The sequence below is a fragment of the Artemia sp. Qi Xiang Cuo genome, chromosome 10 (assembly GCF_049724085.1).
Source record: "Artemia sp. Qi Xiang Cuo chromosome 10, ASM4972408v1, whole genome shotgun sequence".
Classification (NCBI taxonomy): Eukaryota; Metazoa; Arthropoda; class Branchiopoda; order Anostraca; family Artemiidae; genus Artemia; species Artemia sp. Qi Xiang Cuo.
Genome location: NC_142803.1, coordinates 33,707,709 through 33,733,268, shown reverse-complemented (window position 1 = coordinate 33,733,268; position 25,560 = coordinate 33,707,709). Strand labels below are relative to the sequence as shown.

The 25,560-nt window shown below is 35.2% G+C and overlaps 1 protein-coding gene across 1 annotated transcript in view; it reads right to left on the bottom strand.

Moving 5' to 3' along the window:
* Positions 1-697: 697 nt before the first annotated feature.
* Positions 698-25,560, bottom strand: part of E(z) (histone-lysine N-methyltransferase E(z)) — a 133,409-nt gene continuing 108,546 nt past the window's right edge. The window contains exons 11-15 of the mRNA XM_089095367.1: positions 16,199-16,369; positions 12,402-12,584; positions 10,039-10,118; positions 8,002-8,087; positions 698-1,516 (exon numbers count right to left, since the gene is read on the bottom strand). Coding sequence (XP_088951493.1) covers positions 1,453-1,516; positions 8,002-8,087; positions 10,039-10,118; positions 12,402-12,584; positions 16,199-16,369 — 584 coding nt within the window. The 3' untranslated portion in view covers positions 698-1,452. The remainder of the gene's footprint in view (positions 1,517-8,001; positions 8,088-10,038; positions 10,119-12,401; positions 12,585-16,198; positions 16,370-25,560) is intronic.

The following is a 25,560-nucleotide window of genomic DNA, read 5'->3' as shown; positions in this document are numbered from 1 at the left end:
AAATTTCATTCGTAATAATACACGGTGTTAAGCTAAATGTTAACACGCCAAATATCATACAAAAAAAAAAAAACGAAACTACGTCAGTTGCAATCTGAAAATTTACCAACAAATTCGCAAAGTTTGGAAAAATGAGGCTTGGTCACGAATAGACACTCAGAACTATTCCAAGGGGAGTGAGAGATAGGGGGATGTGCTACTAGAGGAATGAAATTCCACGGACAAACCCATAGAATCTAAAAAGATACCCCGATATTTTGAGTTCTCTCTTAGCCTATACCAATCATTTTGTCCAGTTTGAGGAGACATCAGTTAAGATGAACGATTGAGGGAGAGAGGCATAGACACAGCGGCCGAGAGTGGTCACAAGAAAAGAGGAAAATACAGACCGTATTTTTTTTTTTTAGATGTGACTATAAATAGAGTTGCTGGAAACCTCCAATTCACTAAAGTAATGATAATTTGAAAAACAAAGCTACCGTTAAAGTAGGTTACACGGCTACACAAAATTCAGAGATGAATAAATTAAGCAAAACAGGTAGTTTTACTCCGTTGTCATTTGTACAATAGATTCTGGTTCGTTTTTGCTCCTTGTTGGACTATACACAAGTAACTTGGTTTTATTTGTTTATTTGGTTTTATTTTTTTGTTTTTACCTTGATTTGTTTTATTCCTCTAAAACATATAAGTAGCTGCTAAAACCTTTATTGTGAAATTTAATTATAAAATTAAAAAAAAAAAAAATAAATAAAAATAAATACCAAGATCAGTGCCAGAAAAGTTTATTGTACAGACAATTATAAAGAACAGTGGCTCTTCGCTAACTTGGGGAGTTGTTGTGCTATGTGAATGGAACTTCCAGGAATGGAAAATGGCCAAAATTAGGGCCTCGAAAGATGTTTTCAAGGTCCTACTTTCATCTTCTTCCACTCAAGACCCTAATTTTAAACAAACTTGGAAAGTCTTTTGCTTGATGTATGAAACTTTCAAAGTATTTACGACCAAAATTAGGACCAACAAGGTGCTTTCAAAGCTTCTTCTTCACTCGTTTTTAATATGCAAGGCTTGAAAGGTTCTATGAAAAAAAAAAAAACTGAGTTCAGAATCCGGCTAAATCCAGAGACGTTCGAAACCTAAACTTGAAGCATAAGAAATGTAGGCTCTATGCAAAACTTAATTAACGTGTTTTTTTTAGGCTAAGACAATTCTACGTGCATTCAATCAATATTTCAAGCATTGCAACAGGGAACCAGTAAAGGCAGGTATTTCAAAACACCTTCCAAGGCTCTAACTTGGGTTGTAGGCCCATTTCTGAAAGTTCAAATCCTGTCGCACACAACATTCCTAGTTAGAAGAAAATCAGTATCCTCCACTTACCAGCCCTCCCCCCTCTACCAAAGATTTGTAATCATAGTGATAAAAAAAAGCTGATAATCTCCTTTGGATGGAATTTCAACCAAAAAATTCAGTTTCACGCTCAATGCCAAAAAATTTGAGTTGCTCAGTTGGGCCATACCTGAAAAAAAAAAAAAATAAAATCGGAACTAATCTTAACGTATCAATAATTCAATTATTTTATATAAATACAAAATTATCACAAACAGGATATTGTTATTTTCTTTGTTTTTACGTAAGTCGTCTTGAAAGATGATAATTAAATAAAAGATCAAATAGGGATCAAATCCTTTTACGGATCAAATTATCCACGTCTTAAAAGATCCGTATGAGGCAGTCTTCCCATGTACGCATAAGAGTTGAACTCCCGCTGTAACCTACAAAGAACGCTTTAGCTTCCCAGAAATATCCTTGGTTGCATTTTAAACACCCTTAGTCCAAAAGTACGTCCAATAACATGGAATACAAACGTATATAACAATACTTCAGTCAACACCATTCCAAAAACTCGAAGAAGAAATTCCTTCTTTTACCTCCTGGAAACGTACGTTATTATTGCCTTATTGTTTATGACATGGAGAGTCATTAAACAGCCAGGGAATAAGAAGGGAAACGGGAGGAGGAGGGGCTAAGTATCAAAAGTAATAGAAATTGGGCCCAACAATATAAAGTTACTAAGACACTCAATAGGTGGATAAAAGTTCCTCCCAGGGCATCCCTCGGAAATTTAAAACCCATACCACTTGCTCAATTGCACAACATTTAAAAAAAAGTCTTTTAAAACAAAAACCTTCCCCCACCCAAAAAAAAACAGTCCAGTCCCGGAGGCTTCTTTTCTTCATGAAAAGGTTTTGGAGGAGCTGCTGATCCCTCTCCCCATGAAATGAGAGGAGACCCCTTTGGAAGGTAGTTATGAACATATAAGAGGTTATATAAGCTGTATTATAACTGGAGTTAGTGTCCATAACAGGCAATTACTTCCTGAATTTAAACGTAATTTTTACGAAGACAGCCGAATTCGGTATAATCGAATAAACCTTTGAAGACTTTCCACATTCGACTTAACGGATAAACAGCTGATTATAAACAAATTAGAATAAAACGATATTTGCATCCCCTTCTAGAGGAACAAATTAAAAAAAGTCGAGGTCTCTTGCTCTTGCTGAAGGCGAAAAAGGACTTTTTGAGGGTGCTCAGTTGATTTGGTTTTTCTTTCTTTTTTAATATATAAATGCCATTGTACATCATTGTACATCATTCTTTGTCCTTTAAATAGCTTATAGTAAAAATGGGATGTAAATCATCGATATTGTACGTCTTTATTAGAACCAGTCTTGCCTTTTAATTCGTGTTTATACCTTCTTTCTTTTTTTTTACACAGTGGTCAGAACTACGAAGCAGACTTTTCCCTAAAATATCTGAACCACCATTTTCATCTTTTGATAAAAAAAATTTAATATAATAGTTATTCGTGCAAAATTTTGCGGAATAATCTAAAGGAGAAGAGTTGCAAAAACAATCAAAATAATTACATTTAAGCTGAACATAAAAGTGTTGATAGAAGAACCAATTAAGTATGATGTTCTTTATAATCTTGGTGCAACACAACCTAGCTAATTTTGACAACTACTACTAATACTAATTCACTGCAGTACCAAGCCACCAGATGCCAACACAGCTACGGACGCTCCTCCTATATCCCAATCTATTCAAAGCCTTCCTCTTTACCCCCTCCCAAGAAGTTTCCATTCCCCTTAAATCTTCCCTTACGACATCTTCCCATCCCATTCGGGGACAACCTGCTTCCCGTGTGCCGAGACAGTTGGCCGACAAGGATAATCTTTGGTCATCTGTCCTCCTTCATCCTCAAAACATGTCCTAGCCATCTCATCCTTTCTCACATTATAGCCCTAGAAAGCGAGATTGAGCCACATTTTTCGGACAGCTTACTTTTGAGATAAAAGTCAGTCAGTCGGGTACCCAAAACAATCTTAGGTTATTTCTCTGGAACACATATAACCAATCCTCCTCCGTTTTTCGTAGCACCTACGCTTCAGAACCATACCTGACTACTGTCATCACTGTAGCTTCCAATATTCTAATCTTGGTTTGCAGTCTTATCTTCCTATTCTTCCAAACTTTTTTAACTGTGAAAAAGCACCCTGGGCCTTTGCTATTGTATTTTTAACATCTTCACTGCACCCACCATCTTTCCTAATAATACTACCAGGTAAGTGGAGCTGTCCGCTAGATCGATCTTCTCATTACCCAATGTAACCTCTTCACCTTCACTTATTCCTAGTTTTAGCGACTTGGTCCTCTTGATATTAGTTTTCTAACCTATTCTTGCACCCTGAACTTGCAAAACCTCTAAAAGTTCATTCATTTCGCTAACATTTTCCTCTAAGATGCTTAAATCATCAGCATAATCTAAATCTAGGAGAATTTTACTTCCCCATTTGATTCCGTATTCTCCCAATGCCTTTGATGTGCTCCTTAGGACAAAGACCATCAAAATGATCCAATGCAAACAGGGATAGAACGAAACCCTCCCCACCTCCTGAATTAATACGAAACCAGCTCCTAACCTTATTTCCTACCTCAAACGCAGCAATGTTATTCTCGTTCATAGCACTAATCACTTTAATGTATTTATCAGGTATACCATACAAGGATAGGAGATTCGCTAAATCTCTTCTATCCGCTGAATCAAACGTTTGCTTACAGTCTTTAAAACTGATGACTAAAGCCGTTTGATGACTCATGTCCTTCTCAATTATTAATCTAAGCGTGAAAATTTGGTCGATGCATCCTCTACTCCTCCTAAACTACAATGTTCTTCTCTCAAAACTCTATCTTCAGCATCTCTAAGTCTAAATGTATCATCATACTAAGTAATTTGCTCCCTACAAAAACCAGGTTAACGCCCTGTAATTACCTTACTCCCTCTTATTACCTTTACTATAGAGAGGATTAACTAGAGTTTCCCTAAAATCGCAAGGCACTTCTCCTTTTCAAAAAGTCATATTCATAGTCTTTAGTAGCTTATTTCTAACCTCATAACCACCATATTTGAGAAACTCATCTAACACACAATCAGCACCAGTGGCCTTATTTTTTACTTCTTTTAGTACTGTCACTAATTCTTCTTGACATCCAAATGTCACAAACTTTTTCATTCCTTTCTATATATTTTTCTGCAACTCTATCACGGTCTATCATATTCTCTAAAAGTTCTCCCCATCTCTCTTTAACTATTTCCTTCTCACTAATTGTGGCCCCATTTCTATTTTTAGCTGAGATGAGTCCAGATAGGCTATTCCCTGTCAATTTATAAACATGCCAGTACAATATTGTACTATTATGCCGTCTGGTTGCATCTTCCACATCTTCGGCAATTTTATTCATGGCCTCCTCTTCACATCTCCTTAACTCACGTCTTAATGCTTTCTCCACTGTCTTTAAATTCATCCTATTTTCATATGATCCAACACTCAAATAATTCTTGTACAGGTCCCTACTCCTCTCTGTTAAACACGAAGCTTCTCTAAGACACCATCAGCGACTTCACAAACTATTTTCCTAAAATAATTCCATACATCTTCTATCATTATCAATTTTTAAACTCTCCATTTTAGTATTCGACTGTTCCTGGAAAGTTTCTCTCAAATTCTCATCTTGGAGTCTACCAACGGCATAGCTTACCGGAAGGTAGTTACCCTTCCGGGAAGCTCCAGTTTTAAATTAACCCTAGACACTACTAGATGGTGATATTTACTTTTAGCATCAAAAACAGCACTCATATATACCCTGGCATCTTGTATCAATCCTACCAGTGTTCGGTTTACAATAACATAATCAGTAAGGATACCTGTCTTACCATCATTTGAATACTATGTTGATTTATGTACCATTTTATGACCAAATGCTGTATTGGTTATAACTAGATTGTTATACCTACAAAACTGCAGCAGTCTGAAACAGCTACTGTTTTCTTTTCCAACACCAAATTTACCTAGGCTACGATACAATCAATTTTCTATACATTAAAAATGTGCTCAAAGAAGACACCGGTAAACTATAAAGAAAAGGAACCCACCAGTTATACTGAATATTTATTTATCGCAATCAAAACGAGATATGAATATTCATTTTCAACTATCTAGTTTGTTTCGGTTTGATTGGTTAATAAATTTGGTACCAGAGTCATTCATGAAGTCCACCTTGGGAATACAAGATCATAAGAATATTTGATTCCCAACGAAAAAAAGAAGATTCTGGATAAAATACTGTAGATTCAAAACCAAAGACAGAATGAACAACTGCAGTAGTAGTCTAGGAAAATTGCGAGAAAAGGGGTCTACCTAAAAATATTGCTATACAAATGATTCTTTCACTACCCGACCAAAAAATATGTGCTGATTCCGAATTCGAAGGTGAGGCAAAAAATATTGATTGAGTAAATACCAGCAAATGTGATTAGATATGCCATTTCCACGCTCTTTCTTTGCTGATGAACATTAAACTAACTGTTTAAAAGTCAAAAGAATTGTTTGGTGCTTAAAACTTTGAGAGAGTGAGGTTGGGGGAGAGGTTCAGCCTGTAGGTGTATAAAACATCAAAGGGGTATTGGAACATCAAAGCAGGGTCAACGGTAGGCAGTTCTACTGCTGACTTCAGGTTACTTTGCACTCTCATAGTAATAGCAGTTTTTCTCTTCCTGTAAAGTGTAAATGTTGGCGTCTCTTCCAGTTATATCCTCCAAGATATTCGTACCTGTTTGTACAGCCTTGACTACGTCCACATGCTCACTTGCAATCTCGCCAGTTACTATATTTCTGAGAAATGGCTCCTTTGTGAGAGGTGAAAAATCCAGGAAAAAGTGTACAATATTTTTAAAATCTTTAAAGTCGTATTCCATTCTTGTCGCTTTAGCATCTTTGTGTTCTTCACTAGTCTCAAATGTCATGCCCGTGAGTTCTTGGAGTGCAGAGCTGACATCGTCCCGAGCAGGAGCGGATAAAAGCCATGTTATCCGCTGCAACTTGCTCATACCGTGTCTACGTGTTATACCTCCGCTAGCTTTTAGAGAACTCATTAATACTTGCTCTTTGACCAGGTCAGGGGAAAGACTAGCCCAAAATCTGTCGGAGCGGCCTATTACCAAATTGCCGTCTTTAAAATCGTTGAGAACCTGAGGATTCGTTTCGTTAAGGTCGGTCATTTTCGGGAGATGAATTCTGTAGGACTTCGCGTACAAGTGATGGTTGGAAGATGTGAAGAACCGAAGCATCTGTTCACCAGTTGAGAGGTGAAGGTCCCAGTTGCCTGTTCTTTCTGCCACAATTGAAGACTTCAGCAATCAACAGCATTCACACAAACATCAATCCAGAGCTCCAGGTGCTCAGCTGCATGGAAAAAGCAAAATAGCCCGACACTACTACCATAAACACTATGGAAAACCTCAGCCAAATTGGAAGAATTTGGATGGTTTTACAATCAAGCAGATAATCAGTAAATACCAGTCTGTGTTTTCTCTAGGGAAATGATTCGAATTTCAAGTCTGATAGTTTTCAATAGTTTTTGGCTGAACCGTAAATACTAACGCTGTCTTCCAGAATAGGGTAACAGCTGATTCAGGTGCTCCCAGTCACCTTGCACAATTTAGCTTACTCTATAGAATTTGCTTCAGGATTTGGCAATGAGAAATGGAAAAAAGACATATGTTTCAACGTTCAGAAACTAAGCTTTGCCCTATTTTCAAACAGTTCGGTTTAACGAACTGTAAGTAAGGAGCAGCTCGGCCCAATAGTAACCAAGACTGTAAAAGAAGAAATTTTGATAACAATTGATACATCAAAAGAATTAGCTCTTTATGCTGATTCTAAATATATAAAAGTTTAAGTTTAATGTTACCCACCTTTAGCAAGGGGCTCTAGAAAATTTCCCTGAATTTCGATTAAGAGAAGAAATGCCCCCAAAAGCGATCTTCATGAAAGTCATACCATCAAATTAGCATAACAGAAAACCCTACTTTAGATGTTTCAAGCTTCAATATGCAAAAATATGGAATTTTGAACTTTTTTGCCAGAAAAAAGGTAACAAATGCGTGTCTATTTGTCGTTTTTTTTCAGGGGTGATTGTATCGAATCATCGGTCTAATGGTGAACCATCAGAAGATGGTTCACCCAGATTTAGATGAAAATAAAAGTCTCCTTTCTCAGTGACAACAAAGACTGGAGAGCAACTAGCTCCCTCCCATGCCTTTACCTTTGAATTTGAATGAGAGGCGTTTTTAAAGAACTTTAAGACTTTAGCGTAAAGAGCTAGGGTTTAGGAAGGGACAGCCCCCTCTCTCCCCTCATATACGGATTAATTTCTGTTCGTTTTAAGTTTTAATGTTGCTCCTTACTTTCTGTTGAAAACCTTGTTTTTCGCCTTAATTCATTAATAAAATGGCCTTGAATCGCCACATTTCTCACTAAAACAATCTGTTCATCAAGCTTTTTGTCATATCCTGAAAACAAGGAAAGAAACTAGTTGGCCAGTGTCAAACCACACATATTTTAGATAGTGAAAGACCAGCAATCAAGACTAATATATTACCTGTAGTCAAAGAACAACTCATCACCAGCTTGAATTGCATGCTTGGCAAAAATTCCAATTCTATGGTCTCCATTCACCATCATTACCTAAAAAAATGGAGAGGCTAATTTTAAGAATGTACAAAGCTGGTTTGGAATACTTCGATTTTAAGAAATACCTTACTTGTACTTATCAAATATGTAAAGCTGAACTGTGACTAATTCATTGTAACATATATTGAACCCGTAAAATCGGAGTTTTCAAAAAAGTAAAACTTTAGATGTCCCCTTAGATTTCCTCATTGGTCTGCTTAACAAAAAAGTAAAACAAGTATGACAGCACTAAACCCTCAAGGTCCAAAACGGCAGTGCTGATCTCCATTTTGTGGCCCTTGACAAGTATGGCAGCACTAGACCCTCAAAGTCCAAACGTTGGACCCTCAAGGTCCAAGGTAAAACGTTAGATTTCTCCTGTGATTTCGTCATAGTTCTGCTTAGTAAAAAAGTAAAACAAGTATGACAGCACTAAACCCTCAAGGTCCAAACCGGCGGTGCTGATCTCCGTTTTGTGGCCTTTCAGCCAGGAAGTACAGTTGGGGGCCAGTCACCCTGTGCTTTCGCCCATTCATCCTACTTACCTTCCCCAGATTTTTCTAGGAACCCATTTAGAGCTGGGTCGACTCTGGCTGAGCTTAGAGAGTCACGCCACTGACCTCCGTCCCAAAATAAATAACCGACCAAGCCAGGGATCGAATCCTTCTTAATAAACTCCAAATAACAATTTTCACGGACAATAGATGTCTTTTAGTAGGAATTTGAGGAAGGGGTGGGGGGAAATACGCCAAAACGTAGAAATTCGTGCTTTTATTGGCGTTGAGGCAGAGGTATCACTCAAGGAGTCAATCTATAAGGAAAGGTGAAATAAAATCAGTAGTTATCACAGTGTGATTATGATTCGATGATTTTCTATGCTATGTACGGTAGTTGCCAAGTCAACCTAGTCTAAGGACCGTGGCTCCATTTGAGAAAATAACTTTTTTTTAGCAGACAGATAGTCGGCTAACATGGTTGGCTCGGGTAACTCATAATATACATTACTACGAATGGCAATTCAGTAGGACCTGATCATAAACCTATAGATGAAAATCGGATAAAACCACTGTTACAAGACTGATTTGCATTAAAAAGTTTGATAGCTCTCCCAAAGGACAAGAAATATAAAATCTAAAGCAAAGGTATTTTGTTTGCTATTGTGAAAATAAATCATATTATTTTAGAGCACTTTAAGTACCGCAGATGAACTTAGTTCACAAATGTGTCAAAAAGGCCACAAGGTAAAAAAGAAAAGAAAGTATGCTTAATTTAGGCCGTGGCCTTAGTACATGAAAACTTACTGATGAACGTACGAGAAAGAAACAGAGAGAAGTAGAAATAACAAGAAATAAATTCGTTGCTAATCAATTTTGTAATAGTTCTTGTGAGCTAGTCAGATTCAGTTTTTAATAACTATTTTCCACCATGTTTTTCCCGGAATAATCTAAGAAATAAAAAGGAAGAAGCAATTGGAATAAAAAAAACTGATTTATTCTAATAGATAAGTATGTCAGAAATTTAAACAGAAATGCTTGTGTTTACTTTCTAAATGAACAATTTAATATTAAAATCAACATTTTACAGAAAATAAAATAGGCTATTGGTAAAATAATTTAATTTTTACCCTATCCAATTTGAACCCAAAATTGCATTTACATATAAAAAGAGACTTGGGAATCTTTTTTTTGTCTTTTGGTCAACATAGACCGCTGATTCCACTCACCAAAATCCCCAAAGGGGTTTTTACGAAAAAAAACTAATTTGTACAGAATATCTTTTCGATTCTCAGCAGTCTTCATTCCATACTCTTTAGCAGTGTTTTCAAATCATGATTGAAATAAACCAAATAACAGATTTTTCTAATTAAAGCGTTACACGAAAAAATATACATATATGTATTTTAAATACATATATATATTTTTTTATAGCCAATGTTAAATAAGATAAAACAAAAATTGTCCTATACCTTAGCAAAGCAATTTGGATTGATGCTGTGGTTAGCAAAACGGATCTTGTTCCCTTTTCTCGTGGCATCAACAACATAATCTGCAAAAAAGGATAAGAAACCAAAATAGTAATTTACTAAAAGTAAAGGGTAACAGTATTCGGCTGTTCATGCAAAGTTCACTCAACAGAAAAAGTCTTTTATTTTGTTTAGTAAAGGAAGAAGTTCTGTTGAGACATTCCTGATGTTCCAAATTTACCCCTATTTGCTCTGTTTTTTCGTTTTCGCACCAAAACTTTGAAGATCATGAAACCATTAACTGAAAACACAAGAAACAAAAGTTATGAAACAGCTATCTTTTTAGTTTTGTAATCTTAACATAGCTCGTGGGATTTTTTCGTAAACCTTACTAAAATGATACCCTATGAAATGGTATTTCCACCAGGATTAGGACGTCAAATGTACAGAGAGAAACGTTTTCTTCTAGAAGTTCTAAACTTGAACAGGAAATGGAATAAGTGGAGCACCTGCAAAAGGTTTAGCTTCTTTTATCTTGAAGCGTCAGATTTAACACATTTTTCTTTGCTTATATTTATAAATGCTTGCCTTCGAGATCCCCTACTTGGCTAGCTTAATCTAAGGTCTGAGATCAAAGTGGCATACAACCAATGACTTAGTTGGCTACGATAGAAAATTTAACCAGAAATTGCTCCCATAGTAAAAGAAAAAAGAAATAACTCTAAAAATTAAATAAATAATGGGAACCTTGCTTAGAGTGAGGGGTTGGATTCTAGAAGTTTTCTTTTAAGGCGGTTCAAAATTCTTCTTGGCTGTATTTCCGTGAATATTTCATTTCTCTTAGCCTTGCTTAAGCTCAGAAATCTATAGCCCAAGCAAAACTGTAACTAATTCTTCGAATTGAGAATCAACACATCCGAATAAACTTAATAAAGAACGACGTTTCTCCCATGCACTATTATTTTTTTCCCGGTTACTTCATATAGAACAGATGGTTTTAGAAACTTAACAGGCGACTCGATATGAAATGAAAATGAAAGTCGATGTGACACTGAAGGTTTGAGTCCCCTTTTAAGGGTCAAATTGAGGAGAGAGGCAACCATCCTCCCACCCTAGCCTTTTTTGCCTCTCCGTAGCCATCTAAGGCGTGAAATAAAAATTTTCCGATAGCAGTTTCACATAGAATTATCAAAGACTCTAAAAACGTTATCTAGAGGGGAGAGCAAAATGACATTACATTCACTGGGGGCGGGGGGAGGGGAATTCAAGGAGGTTCCTAGCCTTACCCTTATTTTTGGCAACTCCTGTTTGTTATAAGTATGACTTCCTTAATCATTTTAATTTCTGTAAATTTTTAATTACATTTATTCATTCACAGTATTACAAACTATTTTTAAACTTGACTTAAAATATTCATTTTAACTTCCGTTTATTTTAATTTTCATTGATTTATTCAATGTAATATCTGTTGGTTTTAAATTTGATTGAGTTATACCTCTATTTCTGCTCTCGTTTTAGCTATTAATATTACTCTTCCATTTTACTAGAACCTTTTATTTGGAAAAGTTTCTTTTTGATATAAAAAAAAAAAAAAAAAAAAAAAAAAAAAAAAAAAAAAAAACAGGTGAAGAAAGCAAAAACTAAATTATTGTTGCGTAAACGATGACAGATAGACACAAAAGGAGACTAAAAAACCAAATCAGGAACATGCATCCATTCAAATTCGAAATTTCCAGAGATGAACTACGACGTCTCTTTAGTTTAGTACAATAAATCACCATACTAAAATGCCAAGAGACCTAAAATATAGAAATAAATCAAGAGTAAAATAAATGTACGGGTTGCGAAATATACGAAAAAAAGCAAAGAATGTTTCCAAACAGGGTATAAAATAGTTTTCCTCCGTCTTGCCCCATCTTCTGTTCACTGAGCTAGGACTGTATTTTGGATGACAACAAGCCAGGATTATAATCCCAACTATATCCGAGCAAAAAAAAAAGTGCGAGAAATAAAATAAAACCTAAATATATTAACAGTGGAATCATTCCTGATGGTTTTGAAACATACCGAAATTGATTGAGAAAAGGTGGTAGACTAAGTCCTATGCATAAAGGCCAACGAATTTATCTTGACAATGATAAATATAGAAAGTGAACCTTAATAGGAACAATTATTCCAAGATCAGTTTCGTGATCCAAATAATTATTTTTTAAAAACATGAAAAAAATGTAGCAACACTTTTTTTTATATAACAATTTAAAGGAAAAAAAAACCCCTTTTTGCCTCTTTCCGACATTTACAGGGCAAAAGAACTGGAAGAAGTTTCCATATGTGAAATTTAAAATTTAATTGTAAAATTTGCATACCATTATTCAAGTTGAAAAGGAAAGAGCAAGAGTATCTATCGTAAACTTTTCCTCGTCTATCAGCTTCCTCTTGTGATATTATTTCCCCACAATACTCAGATATAAACTCGTTCTTCTGTACACCATCTTTCAGGAATATTCCCCAGCCTGCTACGTCTGATGGAGCCAACAGAAGATGCTTATCTGCATAAGATACAAGTATTAGAATTAAAAAAAAATTAGCTCCCGCTTCAATATATGTCTCTCAGGTTCAAACAAGGGGAAGAAGGATGAAGGAGGGTGGCGGATGTATAATTATACAGAAAAGCAATTTTGTTTTTATTTCTTTTTTTAAGAAGATTAAGGAATTCCTTGCGACAGCCAGGACAGAACCAAGGAACCTTCAACGACGAGGCGGGGTTTTATCCACGGCGCAATCCTTTCAAGCCTTGGTGGTAAGATTACTGAAAAATTAAGTCTTTAAAATGTTAAAGCTATTTTCTCCTAATCTACCCCAATTTAAATATTTTCCAACTACCTTAGAAGGGATTGAAGTTTTCAAATGGTCATTCCTTAAAGGGCACTTCTAGGGCTTTTCAGATTTGAAGTCACTGAATTATCAAAATTTCAAGCCTGAATAAGGTCTATCTTTTCAATAATATATTAATATATTTATATATATTCAAAATATATTCGGATAAAAAATTTCACGAAGACCAGAAATCTCATATTAGAATATGTCTCCCCAAAATAAATATTTTTAGGTAAGTTCAAACATAGAAGTGCTTATCCGGAACCTAAAATACTAAAATAGCTAAGTACCAAAAGATCTAAGGCTGACAACCAAATATGTAATTTTATGCAATTTTTTTCTTAAGATGAATTCAGACACAATTTAAAGTTTTTGAGTCTCCTTACATAATATTTTTTCCTCGTTTTTTTTTTTCGCAAAATCTAGGATTTTAGACCATTGAAAATAGTTTAACCATCTATGAAAATTTTCTAAAGTAAACCTAAATGGTGAATTCAAAAATGTGATCAAATTTTTACAGAGCATCACAATTTTTTTTAGTACATTTAATTTATTGCGGACGTCTTAGAAATTATTTCCAACACTATTCGAAATAACAGAGAACGCGATAGTCAGTCTTAAAAATCAGAATCAGAAAAACACAGTTAATAAAATGAATTGATTTGAGATGAAAAATAAACCTTCCATAAAGTATGTATATTTTTATTTATTGCCTGACTAAATTTAGATATGCTATTTGATGGCTCTCGTCTGACCCAGCCTCAATTTTTCTTACACTTTAGGTAAATTTCAACTTAAGCTTACTTACAGGCATGTGGACTTGAATTTATTTCAAGGGGGGCAATTCCATCAAAACTGCAAGAAGAAGCAAGCAAATTAGAAGATACATATAGGCCAGTCTGGCTGAAATTGTTAAATTTTAGATATTTTGAGGGGTCCGATCCTGAATGCCTCCGCCTCCTTTCCCGACTCCCCGCATGTTGGCTCTTACCGCTTGCCTCAGGTAGACCTAAATTTTATGATGGTAACCCTTTTCAATAATAAGAACAAATATTATAATTACAATATTTAAATAACAACATGTTCAAAACGTTTTCTATAAGTTCAAAAGCTCAAAAAAACTAAAAAAGTATCATTTGTCCTTAGGATTTTTTTCTCTCTTATTTCAGGTGACCTGACTACTTACTCCAATCCTGATATGAAACCTCTATTTCTTTCCATTTAACCTTCCAATTTTTGTTGTCAAGATTGTAACTACTCTTTAATTGAGTCTACAACGTCAATCTACAGCTTTCTGATGAGTTCTCTTTTGTAAATAATTGTCAACAGACTTCTAATTCTTCAAAAAAATAATGTTATAGCTTAAAACCGTTTAACCATCTATGAAAATTTTCTAAAGTAAACCTAAATGGTGAATTCAAAAATGTGATCAAATTTTTACAGAGCATCACAATTTTTTTTAGTACATTTAATTTATTGCGGACGTCTTAGAAATTATTTCCAACACTATTCGAAATAACAGAGAACGCGATAGTCAGTCTTAAAAATCAGAATCAGAAAAACACAGTTAATAAAATGAATTGATTTGAGATGAAAAATAAACCTTCCATAAAGTATGTATATTTTTATTTATTGCCTGACTAAATTTAGATATGCTATTTGATGGCTCTCGTCTGACCCAGCCTCAATTTTTCTTACACTTTAGGTAAATTTCAACTTAAGCTTACTTACAGGCATGTGGACTTGAATTTATTTCAAGGGGGGCAATTCCATCAAAACTGCAAGAAGAAGCAAGCAAATTAGAAGATACATATAGGCCAGTCTGGCTGAAATTGTTAAATTTTAGATATTTTGAGGGGTCCGATCCTGAATGCCTCCGCCTCCTTTCCCGACTCCCCGCATGTTGGCTCTTACCGCTTGCCTCAGGTAGACCTAAATTTTATGATGGTAACCCTTTTCAATAATAAGAACAAATATTATAATTACAATATTTAAATAACAACATGTTCAAAACGTTTTCTATAAGTTCAAAAGCTCAAAAAAACTAAAAAAGTATCATTTGTCCTTAGGATTTTTTTCTCTCTTATTTCAGGTGACCTGACTACTTACTCCAATCCTGATATGAAACCTCTATTTCTTTCCATTTAACCTTCCAATTTTTGTTGTCAAGATTGTAACTACTCTTTAATTGAGTCTACAACGTCAATCTACAGCTTTCTGATGAGTTCTCTTTTGTAAATAATTGTCAACAGACTTCTAATTCTTCAAAAAAATAATGTTATAGCTTAAAAAATCAGCAACAGAAAAATTCTTTTTCTAGATGAAGGAAATTAAAGAGAAAATATTTGTTCTTAAAAAATTAGAGAGCAAAAATATGGCACAGACAAGGCATCCAAAATGTGCTATTGTATTTCTAGCAGCGACAAATCCTAGAGTTATAAGACCAGATGGAAGCCAAATTTAACAAATATCACAATTCCTTCACTTCTTGCTATTAATCAGTCACGGACCATCATCCTATCTATAAGAAGGTGGCTGACAGATCATATTTGGTTTCACAAATACTTCAAGGCAAAAAAACATTTTCATGATTCGCTGAATTCAGCCACCTTTGTGCTTATTTTATCAAACCTACGATTGTATTTTTGTATCGATATTTATGTAACTATGTATTGTAAATTATGCATTAAATATAACAATGTCTCGATTTGCCAACAACAAAAATTATATTAGCTTCCAAGTAAACCAATAGTTGGCAATTTTCAGTTAGAACCAATGTAACATTTTGGAACGAAAACATACTACATAATTACAAAAAATATGTATAAAAATTTGACTTTGGGCACACAAACTTTGACGTTTATAAAACTTAGTCTAGTTGCACCCACATACAAATTAGGCTAAGATGACATTATGAATATAGTTCGACTAAAAGACATGAGATATCTAGGAATTTCATAAGAAGTATCTAACCCCAGGTTTTGAACAGGGTTGGATGGAGCTAAATTGTCTACAAGCGTGTCGATCCAGGGTACTTAACATGAAAGTAGGTAATTTTCATGAGAACAACCAGAAACTATTTCAAGATTAAAAATGATTTGCTTTTTACGTAGTGCCAACCAAAGGTAATTTCAAACGGAAATAATTTGCGTTAATTCCGGATAATTCTATTAATTCCGTTAGGTCCGGATAATTTCAAACTGGCATTAATAAAATTCTTCTTTTACTTTTCCAAGATATTTCTGGTCTGCCCCCCTTTGAACTAAAAAGAGGAGCAAAAACATACGTAATCCACGCTGAATGCTGACATTTTTGCATGCCATTTTGGTCTGATCAATTTCTTCAGATCCACAAACTTCACACAGATCAGGATCACATTCTCGGTTTGCAACATAACAAGGACACTGCTTAGTGCTACAATGTCCTCTGCAACGACATCCAGGGAAGCGATTTGCACCTAAAAGAAATTTGCTTTCTAGTCTATTTTGCTTTTAGGACAGCAAACAAAAGCAAAAATAGACAAAAAAGATGAAAAAAAATCAGTTCATCAAAAAACAATAGCGAATGTATTGAGGTTGTAGATGAAATGAAGTTTCTAAGATGTATGAAAGGATAAAACGTACAGGTAAATTAGATCGTTATCTACAATACCTAATACGCTTCTAGAAATTTCAAATTTGATGTAATCACGGAGGCCGTGGCATACAGAGAGAGAGAGAGAGAGTCATCCCTAGAGATACCAGATCCTCCCAATTCCAACCATAATGACTAATCTATTTACTCTTACACTAGTCATCCCTAAAAACCCCTTAAAACTAATTCATTAAACAAATCACTTAGACCTAAGAATTTCTTAAATAATCTTAACTGGTTTCCCAACCATAAAAAAACACAGGTCATAACTCACTATTGAAAATCTTACTCGTTAAAAAATAGCAGAACTTAGATCCTCTCTTTTTTCGTAAGCTCCTCATTTACTATTGTAATCAATAAAGAAAGAACAAGATAACTAGACCATTAAAAAGCAATTTCCTTTTATAAGCCAGGATTCCTGTAAATTCAACAAACTGCGACTATCGGATCCTCACCAAAGTTCTTGCAAACCGACTAAAAAAGGTATTTGCTAAGTTGCTAAGTAAGCGACAAAAAGGAGGATTAGATGGACGGAAAACAGCTGATGTTCTAAGAGCCATACGAAACGTAATTCAAGTGATGGAAAAAAAGAAGAAAAAAGGGAAATACAGAATCACAAGCTTTGACATTCGAAAAGCATTTGACAAAATGAGAAGAACAATCCTACTTATTATACTGATGGCATACGGTTTCTGTAAAGAGTTATCGAATGGATAAAGAAGACCTTGGAGAAAATAGAACAGACATTGTGATAGGTAATATGGAAAGTGATAGCTTTGAATCAGAGACAGGAGTGAGACAGGGATCCCCATTAAGCTCTTTATTGTTCGAAATATATATATATTGACCCTTTGTTGCGATATTTGGAGCAAGAGATTCAAGGAATCGAGATAGGAGGAACCCAACAAAAGAAAGAAGGATTTGTCGACGACCTCACGATTTTCACGGAAACAGACATGGATTATTTACGACTCCATTGTATAACTAAGTACTGCGATTTGTTCAAACTAGAATTAAACAAAGAAAAATGCCAAGTCCTGTCTTAAAGCGAAGAAGAACCTCAGTTTATTGGCGGGTTGGAAAGGAAAGATGAAATAAAGGTTTTAGGTATCAAATGGAGAAAAACATGGAAAGAGACGGAAAAAGTAAACTGGGCTAAAACATTGCAGAAGTTTAAGTCGGCACTTGCTTACGGATATGGAAGAGCCTTCACAACATTTCAAAAAGCTCAGTATGTTAATATTTACTGTTGTCCAGTGATATGGTATTTCGCTTCAGTAACAAACCCCACAAAAGGCATCCAGAAGAAAATAAAATCAATGATATATCAGTTCATCTGGTACGGAAAATCTCCTCCAAAGTTTAAATTTACAAATACGTTTCGAATGAAAAGCAAATGACGCCTACAAATAATTAACACAGAAGCCAAGATAATAGAACTTCCCATAAAAACAATTATCGAAGAAATGCATTTTGAAGAAACAACCCCAATGAAAAATTGGTATAACGCATGGGTGAGAAATGAAAGGAGTGACTGCCCAAATTCGGTACAAAAACATTTCGGAAGTGTCAAAGAATTACTGGAAAAAAGGATCGCAGACCCTGATAGCAAAAAAATCAACAAAACGGATATGAAACAATGGTTCATTTTGCAGGAAAACCTACCTCCAAAGAGACGAGTGATCTTGACGATGAAAAACTGAAGAAAATGTTCGACCTGATACACTCTAGTTTCTTACTGCCGAAGGTTAAAGAGCATGCGTTTTTCCAAGTTCAGAAAATACTGCCAACTGAAGAGAGAAAACACAGGATAGACCCCACCAAGTCGACTGGAATGTGCGGAAGGTGTGGAAATCAAATTGACACACTTGAACATTTAATTCTCCAGTGCACAAGTGTAAAAACAGAAATAGAAGAATTGAAACAACTGTTAGGTAATGAAATACAAGAAAATGAGGAACTGGTCACCGCAGAAAAGGTTGTAGAATTAAAATTATGCACGAAAACCAATCAAACGAAAAAACACAAAGATTTGGCATACATTTTGACACATTTCAGCTATTATGTTTGGAAAGCGAAATTGAAAGATACGAACCCAACAGAGGTACTGAAAAAGGCAAGCGTTCAGTGGGATAGGCTAGTAAATATAAAGAAAGGCAAACATAAAGAAGAAAAGTGAAGGTAAAGGTAAAAGTGAGGTTTTTTTTTATCCCACCTCCTCTCCTCTCACTGACCTTCAAAATTTAATTAAAAATATCTCATAATTTATCCAATATCACCTACTCTTTTCTTAATAAAAATAACTTCTTCAAAAAATTAAATTTATTAATATTATATAAAAATTGAGCAAGGCCGTATCCAGGGGGGGGTTTACCCGGTTTGAAACCCTTCCCCCCCCCCGAAATGTTTGTTTGACTCGTAAAAACGTAACAAAAACGGACATAAACAAATTTTGTATGCGTTTTTTGAGGTTTTTTGTGTACCCCCCCCCTAAAGAGTTTTCTTAGTAACCCCCCCCCCCAGAACAAAAATTCTGGAAGCGCTTCTAAAATTGAGCATTCCAAAATATACCAAGGTATAAAAATAGAGGTATACTACATTTCAATTTTCTTATATCTTTTAGGTTCATCCGATATCACGGGCTTCCCTTCCCCCTTAGGGCACCCCTTCCATCGCGACCTTAAATTACACTTTCCATAATATTTTTCATCAACCTCTATTTCCCCCGGTATATAATTCACCTTTACCTCTGTCTCCCAAAATAAGAATATATATATATAAAAAAAGTAAGAAAGAAACCTAATACTACACCTTTACAAATAAAAACCAATAGGTAGAATCTTTCATTATCTTCTACTTCATTTCCTTTACCCTTATTACTCATCTTTCATTTCCCCTTTGGCTGCTCAATCCTCATTAAAACTTTATCATTATCCTACTTTTAATACTTCTTTCTTTATCATTTCTTTTAAATAAAAACATCTCAATTTCTAATTATAAAAACTTTTTCATTTTCTTTTACTCTCTTCTAAAAAAAAAACAAAAAAACTCACTTTTACCTTTACCTTCACTTTTCTCCTTTCTGTTTGCCTTTCCTTATATTTACTAGCCTTTTCTTCTTATAATACTTGAGGTTATCCCATAAATAAGTAGATGATCTCATAACCTAGGTCTCAAATTCCTGTTTAGACACGTTATTCCTTCCGGGAACTGTAAAAAGCCTGACTTAGAGAATGATTCATAATTCTCTCATTAGCTGTCCCAAAACTATATCACAATAATGTGAATTTCGTCATTACTTTCTTACCTATGATGTCACATTCTTGTTTTGGCAAGCAACTGCATAAATGACGTCATGGTCTTTACTTCCTGGCAAATAAGTATAAAAGACAAACACAACGGTTTTAAACCTAGTTACGATTCAGCTTCGGTGCTGAACACATCTCGATTCAACATTGGTGAAAATGGAAGCATGCCATATTGTTGCAACCTTCTCAATGGGATGTCCTGTCCAGCCTTTGCTTATCGCCAAAAATATTGGCAACACCAAATATACATCGAGTCAACCATCTATTTGCCATGTTATGCTGAGGAAGCCACAAGTTGCAGCTAAAATACATTCATGCGGTAAAGTTTCGCTCAAAGGAGCAACTTTGTCAGACGTCTATTTTGGTGGAAGAAGAATTGCACGACTGATTCAAAAAATAGGATATAATGTAAGAATTAAATGGCTGAAAGTTGAAAGACTCGTGCCTCAGGCAAAATGCTCTGATGAAACAAATCATAAAATATTATCGTCACTCAAATTAAGCAAAGCGTTTTTAAATGTGTGCTTTGGTGATGGAAAGGCTGCATCAGAATTGAGAAACACGTCAGCTGACTCACAAATTAAAAGAATTTCGTTGGTCAAAAAGTCTTCAAAAGTTTCTCAGAAAACACTGGAGGTACATTCTTTGAACATTTTTGCTCCCATTATTATAAACATCGAAAAACCAAGTACAGATGACCATGTTTATACCAAGAAGGGTCTTACTATTAACACGAAATGGTAAGATTTCCAGAATATGCATATTATAGATGGGAGTGACATGACACACTATAGTGCTTGATCTTGTGGACTGGACATTCAATGTTTTCTAATATTCGACACCGACAGTGAGTTTAAAAGGACAGCACTAAAACTAAATACAAACATACGAAGTTAGGCCAGCCCAATCGGCTAAAAATAGATAGCTAGAAGCTGAAATATTTACGATTCAGTACTTCAGAAACTGAAAATTTTGTGATGCCTTTCATTTTCAATATCTATAAATGTACTTTTTATATTATAAGTCCGAAAAAAACAAAATCTGTCGGACACTTTCAGATTGTGCTTTCCTAATTATGATCGTGATTTGTTTTTTGCATGATTATGTTTTTTATAGATGATGTATAGTTTTTCTCTTTAATATACGTGATCATTGCTTTTTACAAGTACATTTGTGATTTCTTCTATAAATGTGTTTTATATAATGTTTTAAATACACGTAATACCAAAACTCAGCTTTAGTTGAAGGATGTTTTTATGATTACTATAAGACAGCATATCACATAGACCCCGGCACCGTGTCGATAAGGGAAGGCCGGTGGCGGCGGGGCCAAAAATGACAGTGGTGGCGCGCCGGCGGCGCCACCGGTAAGATGTCGACAGTGCGCCGACGGCACGATCAATGTTGATCGCAAATATTAATGTTTTCATCCGTCTTTCTCAAATCCCAGCTTGAACTAACAACAGATTTGGGCCTATTCAGGAGTTAAAATTTCGCAAGTCGCTGGCTGGACGCTGGTCTTTTTCGTTATTCATCAAGAGAAGTAGACATCTGGTAGAAACAAAATGGCTATGGCGTTTCAGAGCCGTTGCATAATAATTGAAATACTAGATAATAGATTCGCCGTGGCATTCAATAAGATCCAAGGAATCTAATTAAAAGGGAGCACACACAAAAGACAAATTAGACGAGTAGCCTTTGAGAAATCCAAAAATACCCAAGAATATGAACAAGTTCCAATGGGGGGCCCTGGGTCGATCAAAATTTTTCTATAGTTTCCCAGTGAATTTTCTCCCGTATCCGCTTTAAATGAAAAAAATAATTATCTTTTTACAATCCCTGCTTTCAATTAAAAAAAATTGAGGTATTATCATTTGAAAATGATAGCCCCCTATACCCCCCATATAGGCAGTAATATAAAAAAATTCATGAATCTTATTTTGAGGTCACTTCCGTTTCAATCTTCAACCCCCAACCTTGTACATAGTCAATAGCTAAACTTTATCTCAACAGAGGTTTTTTTTTTTTGGGGGGGGGGGGGGTAAAAAATTTTCAGAAAGAAAATTTTATTTTCTTTAATATATCAGGCGTTCAATAATTGTTCATTAAACATTAAGAAAATGTATATAAAAACAGCAAAAGAAAACAAAATTCTCCAAACTTACGATTCAGACGTCGCAACAATCTGTTGACAATCAATTTCAAAATCAAACTTAACCTGTATTGTGTAAGCGTTTCGTTCAACTTAAAAATAAAACTCTTGACTACGAATGATGTAAGAATATTATAGCAATTGGGAAACTGCAATCGAAATGGTTTAATCTCATTTTATAAAGACAATACTTTTGTCAACATATGAAGAACCGTGTAATTTGCAATTGTATCTGTCTGGTTTTTATGCAAAGTAACACAAGAGACGAAAATTAACGAAAAAGAGAGTAGCGAAGAATCATGATATGAAAAATAATATTTGGCAGGGATAGTCACTAGTGATAAATCACTGGGGTGGCACCGTGGTTGAGTGATTTTCGGTGATTCGGAGAACCAAATTTTTTTTTCCGGCGTGATTTTCGCAGAAAAATTTACACATTGATTTCTGGCAAAATCCCGAAAAATTCGGGGATAGTGCAAACCCTGCTTGATTTCTAATCAGTAAAATCGAAATACTTAACCACTAGAGAAAAGAAAGGCTCCGACCTTGTGTTTGAGGCAATAAAGAAATGCCGCAAAATTAGTTCAAAGTAAACCGAAAGCCGCAACCTCTGCCGGCGGCGGCACGCCGGAGGCGCTGCGACACTTCGGCAGCGGTCAACTGGGCCTCTCGTTGGCGGCATTCGGTTGGTGCGCCGGGGTCTACTATCACATATGCATCGCTAGAACAACTTAACGGGTGAAATAAATAGTTTAAAATAAGTTGGGGCAGATTGCCAGTAATGATTTTTTTTTCTTTTATTGATACTCCGTCTTTTGTACCTTTTTTTGGCGGGTAATAAATAGATAATAATAATAATAAACTGATTGACTTATTTCAATAAGGATTACACCACTAACATAACCAACAGAGTTCAGCTCACCATAAGAGAGATTAATTTTCTAAGACGGGCCAAATTCGAAGATATATATCACCTAAAATAGCAAAATTCGATTTTTTAATTTTTTTTTATTTTTTAAGAAAAATATTTACTTGAAAGCAAAAGCTTCACGAAACTAAACAGCTAATAAGCCTAATTTCCAGTGTGACTGTCTCTTATAACACGCTAAAGTCCTATAACTCTTCAAAAATACTTCTCATTCAAAATCAAAGGCCCTTGTGTTTGAGTAACCTCTTCTAAAGGATCAGGACACAAAGTAAAACTTTAGCCTAAAGAAAGAGGGTTGAGGCTTTGCAACCCCCCTAAAATACAGATTAATTTCTGTTCATTTTAAGTTTTAAAGTTGCTCCTAACTTCCAGTTGAAAAAATTTGTTTTGTTTTCTTACTCGATTTCTGGCTATTTTTCAAAACCTACTAGGATATTACCTTTCCTCCTCCCGTGTCACATTTCCCCTGCAGAATTCCCCAGAAAAATTTCCTCTTTACAGAAAATTCTCCCATGGAAAATACCCCTTCCCGGCAAAAAATTACCTCGAGAAAATTTTCGTGTATTTCCCTAAAACAAATACTATATATGGACAATATGGGCAAAATTGCGCAACTTACAGCCTTTTCTTTACCGACTATGGGTCATGTCATCATCAAAATCATACTTATCGGATCTTTTGACTATGCTGAATAAATGGATATCTTAAAATTGTTATTGGATCTCTTTGAGGGAAAATAGGTGTGGAAGGGAGGCTAGATGCCCTCCGATCTTTTTGGTCACTGAAAAAGGGCAGTGGAACTTTTAATTTCCATACAAATGAGCTATCTCCCAATCTTCTAGGACCATTAGTTCGATACGATCACCCCAGGGAAGAAAAAAAAAAACAAATCCATCATCTTTTTTCTTCCAAAAAATACAAAATTCCACATTTTCGCAAATAAAGAGCTTGAAACCTCTAAAGTAGGATCCTCTGATGTGCTGAATCTGATGGTTTTATTTTCGTTAAGATTGATTAACCTTTTGGAGGTGTATCCCCTCATTTCCAAAACTAGGCAAGTTTTCCAAGGCTCATAGCTTTTGATGGGTAACGCTAAACTTAATAAACTTTATATATTTGGAGTCAGAGTATAAAGTCAATTCTTTTGATATACTTATGGTTATCAAAGTTATGATTTTTCGAGTTTCAGCTACTGTTGGGCCAAGTTCCTTCCTTACAATTCGTTACCACGAACAAGATCTTAAGAGAAGATCTTATTTGAAAGTAGCTATAAGTGATCCAAATTTCTAGGCAAACTCATAAAATGAGTATAAACTGAATAAAATTAAAAACATATAACACAATCCAACGTCAAGCAACATGAATATATAAATAGCTTATTGATCAATTGAAAATTGAATAAAACGCGCAATGCAGTGACGGGAAATCGGAACAAAACAGAAAACAAAAAGAGGGGATAAAAGAAAGCTAAACGAAAGATTATTTATTTAAAACCTCTATCGCACGAAGACGGAGCTTCTTCAGTAGTTTCAGTGAATTTTTAAAACGTTGAACATGTTGCAGCCTATGAAGAGACAAAACGACACAGGAAAGTCTAACAGGGCTGTGAAGATCGGAAAAAATAGACCAAGCGTGAGGACATAGTCAAAGTGAACTTGATAAAGGGCAGGTAAACGTTGTATCTTCCGTCTTTATAGGGGTAAGATATACAAATTAGTTATATACAATCACAATAGAGCATTTCCCGACTGCTTCAATTTTATTATCACGTTCGATCGAAGGCACATGGTTGCATTACCAGCCTGGTGAAAGACAGATAAATACAAAGGAAATCGGAGTTGATGTACTTCCATTTATTCGGGAAGTAAAGCAAGTATAATAATAAGTTAGCATGCTTAGCAATTTTTTAAATACGTATATCCCAATTAAGACCACTTGCAATGGTGCCAAATAGGAATTTTGCATGGAACACAGTCATATCAGAGGGAATCGAGATTGAAAAAGAGCGCCAACAAAGGAAACAAGACGTTCGATAAGGCTACTGACCATTACACAAAAATAGATTGGTCACAAAAACCTGCCTAGGGAAATCCTGTAGTAAATTGGAAGGATTTGGAACAGATAATTTAATGGCTGACATAGGTTCAATAGCAGAATCGAAGAACTTAAAATTTCTGCATTATTAGTTTCGATCTTAGTTTTCAGTTCACTTATAGCTTTTTGATTCCTCACTTTAGTAGTCATCTGCTAGTACTGGAGAGAAGTCCTCTTGGTTTTCACTTGTCTGCTATTTTTTCATAGGCAGCGCAATAGCGCTGCCTAAGTAAAGAACGATGTGGGCACAATGTATCTTTTTTTTTTTTTGGTTTCTTGGTCTTAGACCAGGGCACTTCGTATCGAAGGAGTTGTCATAAAACTTCGAAAAGGACACATTCAATTGGAAATTGGAGGGGCTTGTGCTCTATTTAATTGTCGAAAGGGATTGGAAGGCAACTAACACACCTTCTATGCCCACCTTTTACCCAAACACATCCAATCAAAATTTTGAGATAGCTATTTTGTTCAACGTAATAGCTTTTAAGATAGAAATCATGTGTTTGAGGAGGACACTCACCCACAGTCATCAG